Source organism: Chanodichthys erythropterus, chromosome 22 (genome assembly GCF_024489055.1).
Source record: "Chanodichthys erythropterus isolate Z2021 chromosome 22, ASM2448905v1, whole genome shotgun sequence".
In the NCBI taxonomy this organism is placed as follows: domain Eukaryota; kingdom Metazoa; phylum Chordata; class Actinopteri; order Cypriniformes; family Xenocyprididae; genus Chanodichthys; species Chanodichthys erythropterus.
Genome location: NC_090242.1, coordinates 22,630,526 through 22,644,405, shown reverse-complemented (window position 1 = coordinate 22,644,405; position 13,880 = coordinate 22,630,526). Strand labels below are relative to the sequence as shown.

At 36.1% G+C, this 13,880-nt stretch overlaps 1 protein-coding gene across 2 annotated transcripts in view; it reads left to right on the top strand.

The window, feature by feature from the left end:
* myo5b (myosin VB) overlaps nt 1–13,880 on the top strand; it is a 58,482-nt gene that overhangs the window by 11,011 nt on the left and 33,591 nt on the right. For both annotated transcript variants that reach the window (XM_067375704.1, XM_067375705.1), the window contains exons 2-5: nt 7,259–7,369; nt 8,007–8,178; nt 9,052–9,196; nt 13,186–13,342. In XM_067375704.1, the coding sequence (XP_067231805.1) occupies nt 7,259–7,369; nt 8,007–8,178; nt 9,052–9,196; nt 13,186–13,342 (585 nt within the window). The remainder of the gene's footprint in view (nt 1–7,258; nt 7,370–8,006; nt 8,179–9,051; nt 9,197–13,185; nt 13,343–13,880) is intronic.

Here is a 13,880-nt window from a genome sequence, read left to right as displayed (position 1 = left end):
CCATATAGACTCTATTGTTTAGCCGGACTGGAACTCTCCTAATCCTATAGTGTGGGTATTTATGTTGTCATTGTTTTGGTATTGAGGTATTTGATCATGCACTGAATTCATTAATTTTGAATTAGGCCTCAGTTTATTTCATGTGATTATATCACATGCTTTTGTTTTTTTAGCATCGCTAACAGCAATTTATCATTGAATTCCGAAACCAAAAAGTAGTGAGACAGACAATATTTTTTTAACAGGTTTAGACCATCCATCCATCCATCCATCCATCCATCCATCCATCCATCCATCCATCCATCCATCCATCCATCCATCCATCCATCCATCCATCCATCCATCCATCCATCCATCCATCCATCCATCCATCCATCCATCCATCCATCCATCCATCCATCCATCCATCCATATTCTATATCCTGGCCAATGTTGTACAAATTGAAGCTTTGAAAACAAATACAGTGAATGTAGTTATGTGCAAAAAAAAAGGAAATTGTATATTCGAAAACAAAACAAATGTTTGACCACTGTTTTATTATTTTGCTTACAAGTCTACACCGTACACTAAGTGCAACTTTAACTGCTGTTATTTGCTTGACAACATCGAAAAACACCCAGGCCTACTGTTATGATCCTCTGCTGATGCTGTCATAGTAGACTCCCAAGTTCTGTCATCAGAAAGTGATTTACAAACCAAATAAGTCGATGGTCTCGCACAGCACAATTTGCATGTGGCCTACTCTACTGAAACACTTCTATATTAGGGCAACTGTGGACCTATTTGAGGTCAAAGCATCATATTTCACTTCATTCATTTCGCTTTCTGTAAACACGCCCATCTGTGAAGTTCCTGTACTGTGTGTACCTAAAGCTTTTAAAAGGATAGTTCACCCAGAAATAAATCTTTTATATAGTCCACCTTAGGATTACTGTCATTGTAACAAAATATCTATCCTTTGGCTTCATACAATTTGGTATATAGCACACGTTTTTTGAGCCCATGGTCACACTGTAAAAAAAAAAAAAAAATCCTGTAAAATGAACAGTAAAAAAAACAGCAGCTGTGGTTGCCAGAACTTTACCGTAAAAAAAAACTGTTAAATTTACAGTAAAAAAAGTATTTCATTAACTGATATAATGTTAATGTTGTTAACCAACCTATTGAATTGCCTATATCTGTTTTGTATTTTTGTAATACACTGACAACCACCAATCACAGTGGTGATGAGAGTCACATGATGAATCAAAGCTCATCACAAGCAGCTTTTCCACAAGCTGAGAAGGACAATACTAATATATAGAAGGTTCAGAGTATCATTCACACAAACACCATCATGGTAACACACATGAAATTTTAAAAATGCAATAAACGTTAATTTAACAATGTTAGATGTAACAAAACCCTAATGTACGTAACTGATTAGAAGGAAATAGGAAGAAACAGTGTTATTTCAACAAAAATACATCAAATGTGAAGTGTCACGCAGGGAATTGTGGAAATATCAATTTATGGTTTTTCACTGTAAATTATACAATGACGTTATTTTTTTTACTTCCAAAAACTGTAAATTTAATGGTATTTTACCGTAAACTTACATTAAATATACCGTTAGATCTATAGTTATTCACCGTATATAGTACGGAAACTTTCTGTAAACCAATTAACTGTTTTTCACCGTAGCATTTTTACAGTATTTTACCGTTAAAATCATGGTAATTTTTTACAGTGCACTATTCACTTTAATTGTATTAAAGAAACGTCTTCAAAACATCATTGTTTCTGTTTCACGTATCAAAGAAAGCTATATGAGTTTGGAATGACGAATGAGGGAGAATTTCCACTTTTGTAGGTCATCTTCGACTTTAAGTGAAGTCTATTAAATCAGGACAGTTTCTCAAATGAGTTTTCTTGAGCTTGTAGCTTCAATAATCGACAGAGGTGATGCAAGACTTCATGGAATGAGGTGCATTTTCTTATCACACCTGCCCCAGATTCCTCGTACTTACTCAGGGTTCCTGAAATGTCAGCGATGTGCAACGTGTGTGCTTTGAATATTCTTGAATGGGCAAGTTTCTAGGCTTCTTCTATTGAATATGTTCATTTGACAGTTAAAACAGGTTTGTTTTGTTCTATATAGGCAATTATAGATTGCTTGTTTAACAAACCCAGCAGTTTTAAGATGTTGTTCTTTGTGCCCAGCACAAAAAATGATGGGTAGTGTCCTCCAGACCTTAGATTAAGTCCAATCACACATCACAATCCTAAACTACAGACCATTCTTCATTATTTAGTTCCTGTTCAGTTGTGTAGTGTTTTAATTTTTATGAAGGCCGCCAGACTCGTACTGTACTTTAGCACCAGAGTGACGTTTTTGATAAGATTAAAAACCATATATATAATTTATTTATTTATTTATTTTAAATCATACAAACTTTTGAACAGTAGTGTATTTTGGTCAAATGTTTGTTTGAAAGAGTGCTTGTGCTAACACTGCTCTATGTTAAAAATGTCACTTGTTTTGCTGAATATTTGCCACTTGTTTTAAAATTATGTAATATATGACGTTCATTAATTTTTAAGAGGTTGACAAAAACACTCGCAGCATTTACATGTTTTTGTCCTATAAATGACTTTCTAAATTATAAATACCACTGGCTAGCAGTAGCAGGTGGCAAATTGCGACTTGTTGGTTGCTAACATTGGACCTTTGAGAGGACGTCTTGTTGTTTTCCACTTTATGAAAATTATGCAAAGGGCTTTATTAAGAAGTTTCAATGAGTTGGTGCTATCAGCTCTTGTTGTCATCAAACATCTTATTTTGTGCTGTAGCTGTGAACAGCCGGAACGCTACACCGAAACATTATTAGACAGCGTGATGTAACAGACTGCAAACCAGACAGGACCCCTGCTGTTCGATCGACATATCTGTTTCCGCTGCATCTTGGTGAATCGCATGCTTCGCTCTTAGTTTTTCTTTTTATTTCCACCTAAGGCGCAGCACAGACTGTCTGAGTTCAGTACGTTCCATCATTTCACTCAGTTTGGTTAAAGTACGTCCCCATTGTGTCAGATCAGATCAGATGAGCCCAAACTCTAAAGCTGGGTAAACTTTTTTTTATGATGTACTTTATGATGTTTTTTTGTCAGATAGTTATGATCCCAGTGAGATCTTCCATTATTATTATTATTATTATTATTATTATTATTATTATTTTAATAAATAAATTGGCATTTGATCAGGCTGCAGGTGTGACCTGTAGAAATTTAGCCTTTGCTAGTTAGCATATCTTTGTTTAAAACAGTTGTGACCACAAGTAAACTGTTTGATCAAAAATCATCTCATCACCTCCTTTCCCCGTATTTGATGTTGACATTCAATTCAGTGTTGCACATGCTCACTGTAACTAACTCATGGAACCATCATATGAGTAATATCAGAAACGGCATGCTCAAAGGCAGCCCCAGATCCATTCATATCTCTAAGTCATCCTGCAGTATCTCTCGCTCCGCCTCTAACTAGGATTAAAAATGCAGTTGTCAGCAGGGAAGGCTCTGATATGGAGCAGTTTATGTGGAGAAGACTGTGCAAAGTGCAGCCTTTGAATTAAGAGGCGTACCCGGACTGAGGTGTCCTTTCATAGTACTGTATGTAATTCATAGTTTTCACATGACGTCACACACTTGGAGGTCAAAACAAGGCTTTCCTCCATTGCCCACCAGGTTACTAATGTAGTAAGTCAGTTATATTAAAAAAACAAACAAATACAGTATACAATTTATTGATGATGCAGACTATGTACAATCAAGCAGATGAGCCCAGAATATAAACACAATGCGCAGTTTCTCGTTAAGTGTTAAATAAACCGTGTAACCATTTAGCGCATTGCTTTCATATTCTGGGCTCATCTGCTCTCCTGTATGTAGTTTGCATCATCAATAAGGTGTACACCGAATTTTATCTTTTAATTTCACTGTTTTAGGACATTAAGGCACTTTAAGTGTTTTCACGTTAAATGTTGTAGAATATCCCTTTATTTTTAGTGGTTGAAATGCTGCAGCTGGTGTTGTATATGGATCACAAGTGTCCAAAACTTGCATGCAGCTTCTGTTTGTGTGACATTTGTCAAACTATTGTAGGGTCATATCCTTGTCAAATCAACCAAATTTCAGAAACTTCCCCGGCTCAAATTTGTGATTTTATTAATATTATTTCTGTAGAAAGACAAACATAAATAGCCAAAATATTAAAGGTGCCATTGAATTGAAAATTGACTTTATCTTGGCATAGTTGAATAACAAGAGTTCAGTACATGGAAATGACATACAGTGAGTCTCAAACTCAAGATCGAGGCATTAGACAAGGGCAGGCAGTATTAACGTCTGGATCTGTGCACAGCTGAATCATCAGACTAGGTAAGCAAGCAAGAACAATAGCGAAAAATGGCAGATGGAGCAATAATAACTGATATTTTTAGTGATATTTGTGAATTGTCTTTCTAAATGTTTCGTTAGCATGTTGCTAATGTACTGTTAAATGTGGTTAAAGTTACCACTGTTTCTTACTGTATTCACGGAGACAAGAGCCGTAGTTATTTTCATTATTAAACACTTGCAATCTGTATAATTCATAAACACAACTTCATTCTTTATAAATCTCTCCAACAGTGTAGCATTACCCGTTAGCCACGGAGCACAGCCTCAAACTCATTCAGAATCAATGTAAACATCCAAATAAATACCATACTTACGCGATTAGACATGCTGCATGACGAACACTTTGTAAAGATCTATTTTGAGGGTTATATTTGCTGTGTGAACTTGTTTATGCAGTGATAGAGTCGAGAGCTCGGGAAGGGGTGGGCAGCGCGGGCAATTAAAGGGGCCGCAGCATGAATCGGCGCATTTCTAATTATGCCCCAAAATAGGCAGTTAAAAAAAATTATTTAAAAAAATCTATGGTGTATTTTGAGCTGCAACTTCAGACACATTCAGGGGACACCTTAGACTTATATTACATCTTGTAAAAGAACGTTCGATGGCACCTTTAAATGTCACAGATTTATATTTACCTTGTAATCCACTAGAGGGGGATCAAAATGACAATTTTCACCTGAGATTTGGAGGCAATTTACAGGGGTGTAAAAATGACTTTAGATGGCAGCATCATTATTTTATTTTTACACAGAGATTGGTAAGTCTATTAGTAAAATCTGTTGACTTTAGCAATCTTTGTTTCATTATATGCCAACAGTGACCGTAGAAAAATGGCAAAAAGCACTTCTTTTGTTTTTTGCTTCAAGTTTGCATGCCTGTAACTCAAGAACTGTTAAAGGTATCTTAATATCCTTTTAGATTTTGGTTCTTAACAAACTTTCTTTTTGGTATTCTCATTTTAAAGGCCCTCCTTGGTTCAATCCCTGAGATCTTAATGCTGCTTCATGAGTAAATTAGTAAATTGTACACAATTTCAGCAGTCAAAAACTAAATGTGGGTCTAAATGATACTTTTTTCTTTTAAAGAGGAATATCTAAAGAACAAATAATGTTGAAACTAGAAGTGTATCTCGTGTTTTTCTATCAACTCATTTGCATAACATACCTGTTTGAGTGCCATAAATATTCCTTTTCCAAAGTATGCATGCCTGTAACTCTAAAAGTATTAAAGATATTCATTTTCATTCTTAATAAATTTTCCTTTTGATTTTCATTCCTTTTGAAATCTTCATTTTCAAGGCCCTATATAATTTTCAAAGCAGCTCCATGTTCAGGTTTAATTTGAGCGTAAAAATGTGGTTCACTTTGCACACAGCTGATACTTATTGCATTTAAAGAGAAATATTTGTAGAATAAATAATGTTTAAGCTAGAAATGTATCAAAAACATTAAATTTTTATGCTTTTACTAATTTTTATAAAAATGCTACAAAGTATAAGTGGCATTCACACCACTGTACCAAAAAACTCAATTTCTTATGTTCTATAAAGAAATAAAAGAAAGTGAATGGTGACAGAATTTTCATTTTTGGGTGAACTATTCATTTATATTATGCATCCTGGGTCCAGCTTGATCACTGAGGACTTTACAGCAGTGTTTAACTGGTTGCTGTTTAATTTGAGAGCATGATTTGTTAGTTAAGAATCTGTTAAGGCTGATCATGCAGAGTTGTGGTGGATTTAGAGACTGAATGTGCTTCTAATAAACTTGCGGCTCTTTAAGCGGCTTATACCGTCTGAGTTTCTTTTTTGAAGGTCAAGAGCGTGTTCTTTACAAACATAGATCGTCAGCGGAAGCTAACTTCTAACTGCCTTCAGGAGAGATAACGGCTCTCTCTCATTACATACTCTAATCACCAACACACAAACACTGAGACATTGTGCATCACTTGGAGCAGAGGACACAATGGTTTATTATTTAGTGGTGTCTTATTTTTCTTTGATTCATGAATCGCTGTCTCTTTCTTTAATATCTTGGTTAAACCTCAAGGCTAACTGGATGAGAATCCATCTTTATTAGTCCTCTGCTGGGTGCTGCAGAGCTCTCTCTGGCTTATGGGTCATGATTGATGAATGGTTGTCCAGCAGCTACCAGTCCAAGGAATGAATATATATATCGTGGATAGGTGCCTGCTTTCAAAAGCTTTCAAATGCTCCCATGTGTATCTCTGTAAGCGCTTGGTGAAAGCTTCATTGATGACCAATCGGAGGTCTTTACGAATCCGCTCGACAGCGCTCAAAGCGACACATTTTTAAGTGCCAACAGTTTGCCTAAAAGAACACAGAACATTCAAATGTTTTACATGTGGTAGGGAGCAGGTGTGAATTTTTAACTCGTACCAACTAACATTTTCAAAATATGAACGTTTTCATAAATATGAAAATTTACGTCAGAACGACTTTACAAATGATTAATTCTGCTTGTGTTTCATGAATGAGGCCCAGTTTGCATACACCTCACTGCGGTTCAATTTATCTCTGAACTCTTCTGCCTGTACTGCTGAACCTCCAATTATATACAGAATCTGCTGATAAAAGCACTGGAGCTCTTATTCAGCTTTATTCATTTTTGTCTGTTCCTAGATAGGAAGATGAATGACCACTTGGGTCATTGTCCTCATGGATAAGTGAAACCATGATTGTGGTGTATGTTCATATTTTGTTTACAGATACTCATATGTTGTTTGATATGTGTTGATCGAGCTTATGGACAATTGGCAGTGGTTTCTTTTATTTAAACATGGTTTTTATCTGTGTTTCAGTACACCCGGGTTTGGATCCCTGACCCAGATGAGGTCTGGAGGGCGGCTGAAATCATCAAGGATTATAAGGAGGGAGACTCAGTGCTCCACCTCAGATTAGAAGATGAATCGGTGAGTATAAACCCTCCCCTTCTTTCACCTAATAGTTGACAATATTGGTGGAAAAAACATCTGGTTTGTAAAAATCTCAATTTTCTGTTTTCCGACTACAAAACAAAAACTCGTTGAATCGCACATATCCAAAACAATCATGTTTATGCTGCCTATCTGGACAAAGCCTAAGAGTTTAATTCAGTTAAAATGGATTGATTAGTGATTTTAAGCAGACTGAACGATGCTGGGTTTAAAATCTCAGTCGTGAAACAGCAGTTGTGAACTAAACCAGATCTTAATGTTTTCTGCATTAGTTTGGGTTTCACTGTACTGAGGAAAGTGTGTCGAATGAATCATTGATTATGTTTTGGTGTGTAAGAAGTGCAAGCCCTCAGAGGGAAGGTTGTACGCCATATTCTCGAGTGTATTATCAAAAAACAATGTTGGAGAAGCCTAAATAAACCAGTAGATGAAATAAAGATCAGCATAACTTATTGAAGCTCTTGTGCCTGAAATGCATTACCAACACTCTCAGTCTGCCATAAGACACTTTTTGACTCTTGAAGCCTTCGAAGTTACTTCACATTGTGGTTTGAGTCAAATCAATTTCTAATCTACTGTTTCAACTTAATGGCATTGCTGTCTCTATTCCTAGACATTAGAATATTCAATTGGTCCCAAAGACAATCCTCTTCCATTTCTTCGGAATCCTGATATTTTGGTAGGAGAGAATGACCTTACTGCTCTCAGCTACCTCCACGAGCCCGCTGTGCTCCACAACCTCAAGGTCCGCTTCCTTGAATCCAATCACATTTACACTTACTGTGGTAAGTCATGTGTGTATGTTTTTCTGCATATATATGTATGTATATATAACTCCTTCAGTTGTTGTTCTAACCTCCCACAGATTTTAAATGTTGAATGTATGTCTATACTTATTTTTACCTCAAGTTTGATTGTAGGGAAGCTGTAAATATTGTAATTAGGTATCCAAGGTCAACAGGCTTTACTGGAGAGTAACAAAGACGACGACTTTGTTTAGTCTAGACTCTGTCTAGTTTTAATCTAGTTACTCTGTCCCTATGACAACATGGCCTTGTTAATAGGTTGTGACATTTTGGGATTGCGTTTTATATGTGGGTGTGTTTATTTCTACTGAAAAGTTGTTCTGGAGAATAAGACATTAATGTATGTCTGAATCCAAACTCTGGATGACGTGTCTTGTCAGACAATCAAGAAGAGTGGATCTGCTGTTTTATATACACCTACGCTATGGTCATACGATCTCACAGATATTTGTGGTCTAGTCTAAAGACCGCCCAACTGTTGTTTGACTTGTTTTATTATTGCTTCCGTCTTTTGTGCTTTGCAATGACTGAATGATACCCATTATCATCTGTCAGGTCACAACAATACCCATTTCTCTTTTATGTTTTATGACTTTTATCTTCATTTTCACTTTCACAGACGTGTGTCTGTTTTGTGTTCTCTCTTTTAGACTGACACATCATGCATTAATGTTATTTTGCTTGCTGTGACATCATTCAATGATTGATGTCACCTAATATTTATGGTCATGAAAAAATATTTAAACATTAATCTGCATCATCATGAATTTGTCTGATATAAATTATGCGATTTTGCATATTAACTGTGCTGCATAGTTGTAGGTGTAAACCTGTGTAAATCTTTCTCCTCAGGGATTGTTCTGGTGGCCATCAATCCATACGAGCAACTACACATCTATGGAGAAGAAGTCATCAATGCGTACAGCGGCCAAAACATGGGGGACATGGACCCTCATATATTTGCTGTGGCAGAGGAAGCGTATAAACAGATGGCCAGGTTTGTGCAAGTTTTTTATTGTTTTATAAGATGACAAGCTAATTTGAAACAGTTTATTTGTTCAAAGTGCTATAAAGAGGTTTCAATCGTTTTGCTAAATTTAATTTTGATAAATTTAACTCTGCCCCTCTCTCTGAAAGCCCACCCACCCAAATGCTATTCTTGTGAACTTTTTATTCATCAAAGAATCAGGAAAAATTATCATGGGTTCCGCAATAATATTAGGCAGCACAACAGTTTTCTACAGAGCCCCTAAAGGGACCTTTGCAAAAATAAAAAAAAATGACAGAATTTCGCGTGTTCTCGAGAAACTTTCGAGTATGGATGTGCATAAAGAAAATGCGAGTATGGATGTGCATAAATTAATAACGATCGATTTGCTGAAATGTGGCTTTCGTAGGGCAGTTTATATCACGGCCTTATGTCTGCTTTAAAGTATTCTCTGTGACGGCTGGGATATGAATAGCTGAGCATTGTTCTTTTTGCCAAGTTAAAAAAATAAATAAGGCTGATACAGTAAAAAGTGCTCAAAATGTAGCTTTCGTTAGGGAAGTGCATCATATTTCAAGGACTTATGTCCATTATAATGCATTTAACTCTGTGGCATCCAAGAATCGCGCTGGGAAATGGGCTCAGTGTGCATTGTCATAATGCCACGTTTAATGGTTTATGAAACAACGTTGGTACAGTAAAAATGATGCTTTTTTGCAATGATGAAACTTTATATTTCGTTAGGGCAGTAGGCAATATTTATATTGTCCCATATAAAAATATTGGAACTGTAAAAATATAGGCGTACTAAAATTTCATATTTCACTATATATATATATATATATATACACACATGTATATAGTTTTAGAGAACCCATACGGTCATCTCATAAACAATTTTAATGTGACTTTTGGTGGTTTAGCATTTCCCAAGAAGAGTTTAAGAAGTTATTTGCATCAAATAAATTAAAAAGCTGTTGGTTAAGCTCTGTTGTTTTGTAATAAAGAGCTCAGGTTTCAGAGCAGTGATTTCCACTGGCCATACACAGGAAATGACAGCATGCGCTTTGAAAGCTGTGAGTAATCTGAAAGTTCAGCTTGACTTAATAATGGATAGAGTGGGCAGATAATCACAGTGTACGCAGCATCATTCTACGAACCTTTGTATTTACATGTGTTTTTTTTGTTGCTTGAAACAAAAGGCAAAGCCATTTGCACATCAGGTTTAAGCTTGAGCTAAACATCCCACGCCGAGACATCATGATTTAATGACTTGTGTAATGCTGAAGTCCCAAAATAAGCTCAGGCGAAAGAGGAAAATACAAAGCAAGACTTGTGGTCAGATTATGCATTTGATTGGTTGTTTAGGTCAGGTTTTACACGTCAGTTATTCTGAATGGACACGTAAATTATTTAAGAGCTTGTCAAAGCGGCCCTCGGCTGCAATTAGGCTTTCATGAGGTAGCTCTCTTGGGACGTGTGTGTCCTCGTGTACGTGTCTAGTGCATATTGACTCTGTTGGAGACCAACCAGCGGCGGCTGGTGGGGTTTTGATTGGAGATGTCAGAGTAAGAGGAGAATGTTAACTGCAGTTGACAGCTGACAAAATGTGACTGTAAAGCACACTTTCCTTTATGTTAAAAAAAAAAAAAAAATCCTCACAACCAGCGTTCTTTTGTTTTAGTCTTTGGGTACAAAGCCACCCTGAAGTTCCTACACACCCTTTTTTTTTTTTTTGCTATGCACTATAAAATGTTCTTGATCCTTGCAGTTTGAGGTAACTTTATATAGATAATAATTTAAAATATATACAATTTAAAAAAATTGTAAAATATATATTGCAAATATATCTTTATATTATATTTTGTAATTTAATGTTTTTTAATATCAAAAGTATTTGCATATGACGACAAATTCAGTTACATAGTTTTAATTTGAAATAAAAATTTCATTAATTTTTACTTTAAAATTGTTTTGTGCTGTCAAAATAAATATGTATATTATTCTGATCTTCTCATATTTGAGACCAGAAAAAAATTGCTTGTTGTACTCTTAATGTTGACTTTCTTTTATAAAAGCGTCAAATTGCATCATGCATCAAGTATGTGTGTGTATATATATATATATATATATATATATATATATATATATATATATATATATATATATATATATATATATATATATATATATATATATATATATATATATATATATATATATATAAATATAAAAATATATAAATATAAAAATATAAAAGTTGGGACACTGTACAAATTGTGAATAAAAAAGGAATGCAATAATTTACAAATCTCATAAACTTATATTTTATTCACAATAGAATATAGATAACATATCAAATGTTGAAAGTGAGACATTTTGAAATGTCATGCCAAATATTGGCTCATTTTGGATTTCATGAGAGCTACACATTCCAAAAAAGTTGGGAATGGTAGCAAAAAGAGGCCGGAAAAGTTAAATGTACATAAAAGGAACAGCTGGAGGACCAATTTGCAATTAGGTCAATTGGCAACATGATTGGGTATAAAAAGAGCCTCTCAGAGTGGCAGTGTCTCTCAGAAGTCAAGATGGGCAGAGGATCACCAATTCCCCCAATGCTGTGGCGAAAAATAGTAGAGCAATATCAGAAAGGAGTTTCTCAGAGAAAAATTGCAAAGTGTTTGAAGTTATCATCATCTACAGTGCGTAATATCATCCAAAGATTCAGAGAATCTGGAACAATCTCTGTGCGTAAGGGTCAAGGCCGGAAAACCATACTGGATGCCCTGTGATCTTTGGGCACTTAGACGGCACTGCATCACATACAGGAATGCTACTGTAATGGAAATCACAACATGGGCTCAGGAATACTTCCAGAAAACATTGTCGGTGAACACAATCCACCGTGCCATTCACTGTTGCCGGCTAAAACTCTATTGGTCAAAAAAGAAGCCATATCTAAACATGATCCAGAAGCGCAGGTGTTTTCTCTGGGCCAAGGCTCATTTAAAATGGACTGTGGCAAAGTGGAAAACTGTTCTGTGGTCAGACGAATCAAAATTTGAAGTTCTTTTTGGAAAACTGGGACGTCATGTCATCCGGACTAAAGAGGACAAGATCAAACCATGTTGTTATCAGCGCTCAGTTCAGAAGCCTGCATTTCTGATGGTATGGGGTTGCATGAGTGCGTGTGGCATGGGCAGCTTACACGTCTGGAAAGGCACCATCAATGCTGAAAGGTATATCCAAGTTCTAGAACAATATATGCTCCCATCCAGACGTCGTCTCTTTCAGGGAAGACCTTGCATTTTCCAACATGACAATGCCAGACCACATATTGCTTCAATTACATCATCATGGCTGCGTAGAAGAAGGACAGGGGTACTGAAATGGCCAGCCTGCAGTCCAGATCTTTCACCCATAGAAAACATTTGGCGCATCATAAAGAGGAAGATGCAACAAAGAAGACCTAAGACAGTTGAGCAACTAGAAGCCTGTATTAGACAAGAATGGGACAACATTCCTATTCCTAAACTTGAGCAACTTCCTCAGTCCCCAGACGTTTGCAGACTGTTATAAAAAGAAGAGGGGATGCCACACAGTGGTAAACATGGCCTTGTCCCAACTTTTTTGAGATGTGTTGATGCCATGAAATTTAATATCAACTTATCTTTCCCTTAAAATTATACATTTTCACAGTTTAAACATTTGATATGTCATCTATGTGGTATTATTCTGAATAAAATATTGAAATTTGAAACTTCCACATCATTGCATTCTGTTTTTATTCACAATTTGTACAGTGTCCCAACTTTTTTGGAATCGGGTTTGTGTATATATATATATAACGTATCATATGTTTCATAGACCTCCCTGTTCTGTAAGCATTAATTGATTAGTTGAATGCACTTTATTTATCATGCATATCATCTCAGGCATTCATATGAATGCTGTCTTAATCACTGTTTCTGTATGTAAACCTGAACTTTCTCCTGCAGAGATGAGAAGAACCAGTCGATAATCGTGAGTGGAGAGTCTGGAGCCGGTAAAACAGTTTCTGCAAAGTATGCCATGCGCTTTTTTGCCACAGTGGGAGGTTCAGCAAATGACACCAGCGTCGAAGAGAAAGTACTGGCCTCGAGCCCCATTATGGAGGTATGCTTTAATACTCCTGTTTTTTAATAATTCTTGTGAGGAAATTGACCCCAGTTACCACATGATGTCAATGAGTTGAGAACCACTTAATTCACAGACACATTACCAGAATAATTTGTGTTCAGTCTAATACACTTGTTCCACTAAGTACTTCCATAGTGTGCAGCGGCTGTAAAGGTGCCCTCACTTCTCTCATCACTCCATCTCATCGTGGCACTGACACAGTTGAGCTGCAAAATTAAACTCAAGATTCGGCAGGCCTGTTTGAACAGATAAGAGCAGAGTTGGCTTGTGTGCCCTTCAGGAAGATAATCTATGTGCCAATGAGAGTGGCCAAATCTCACAGTCAATTTAGAGATATCATTACAGCAGAAATGAGCACTGGTGATAGAAGGGTCTCTTAGGATGCAAACCTAGAGATACTATTACAGGTGACTCATAATATCCTCAGTGCAGACAAACAAATAATCTGAAATCACAGTAATTACTCATTCTTAATGATGCTGCAAACAGGATTTTAGGTTTACGCCTCCTCAAA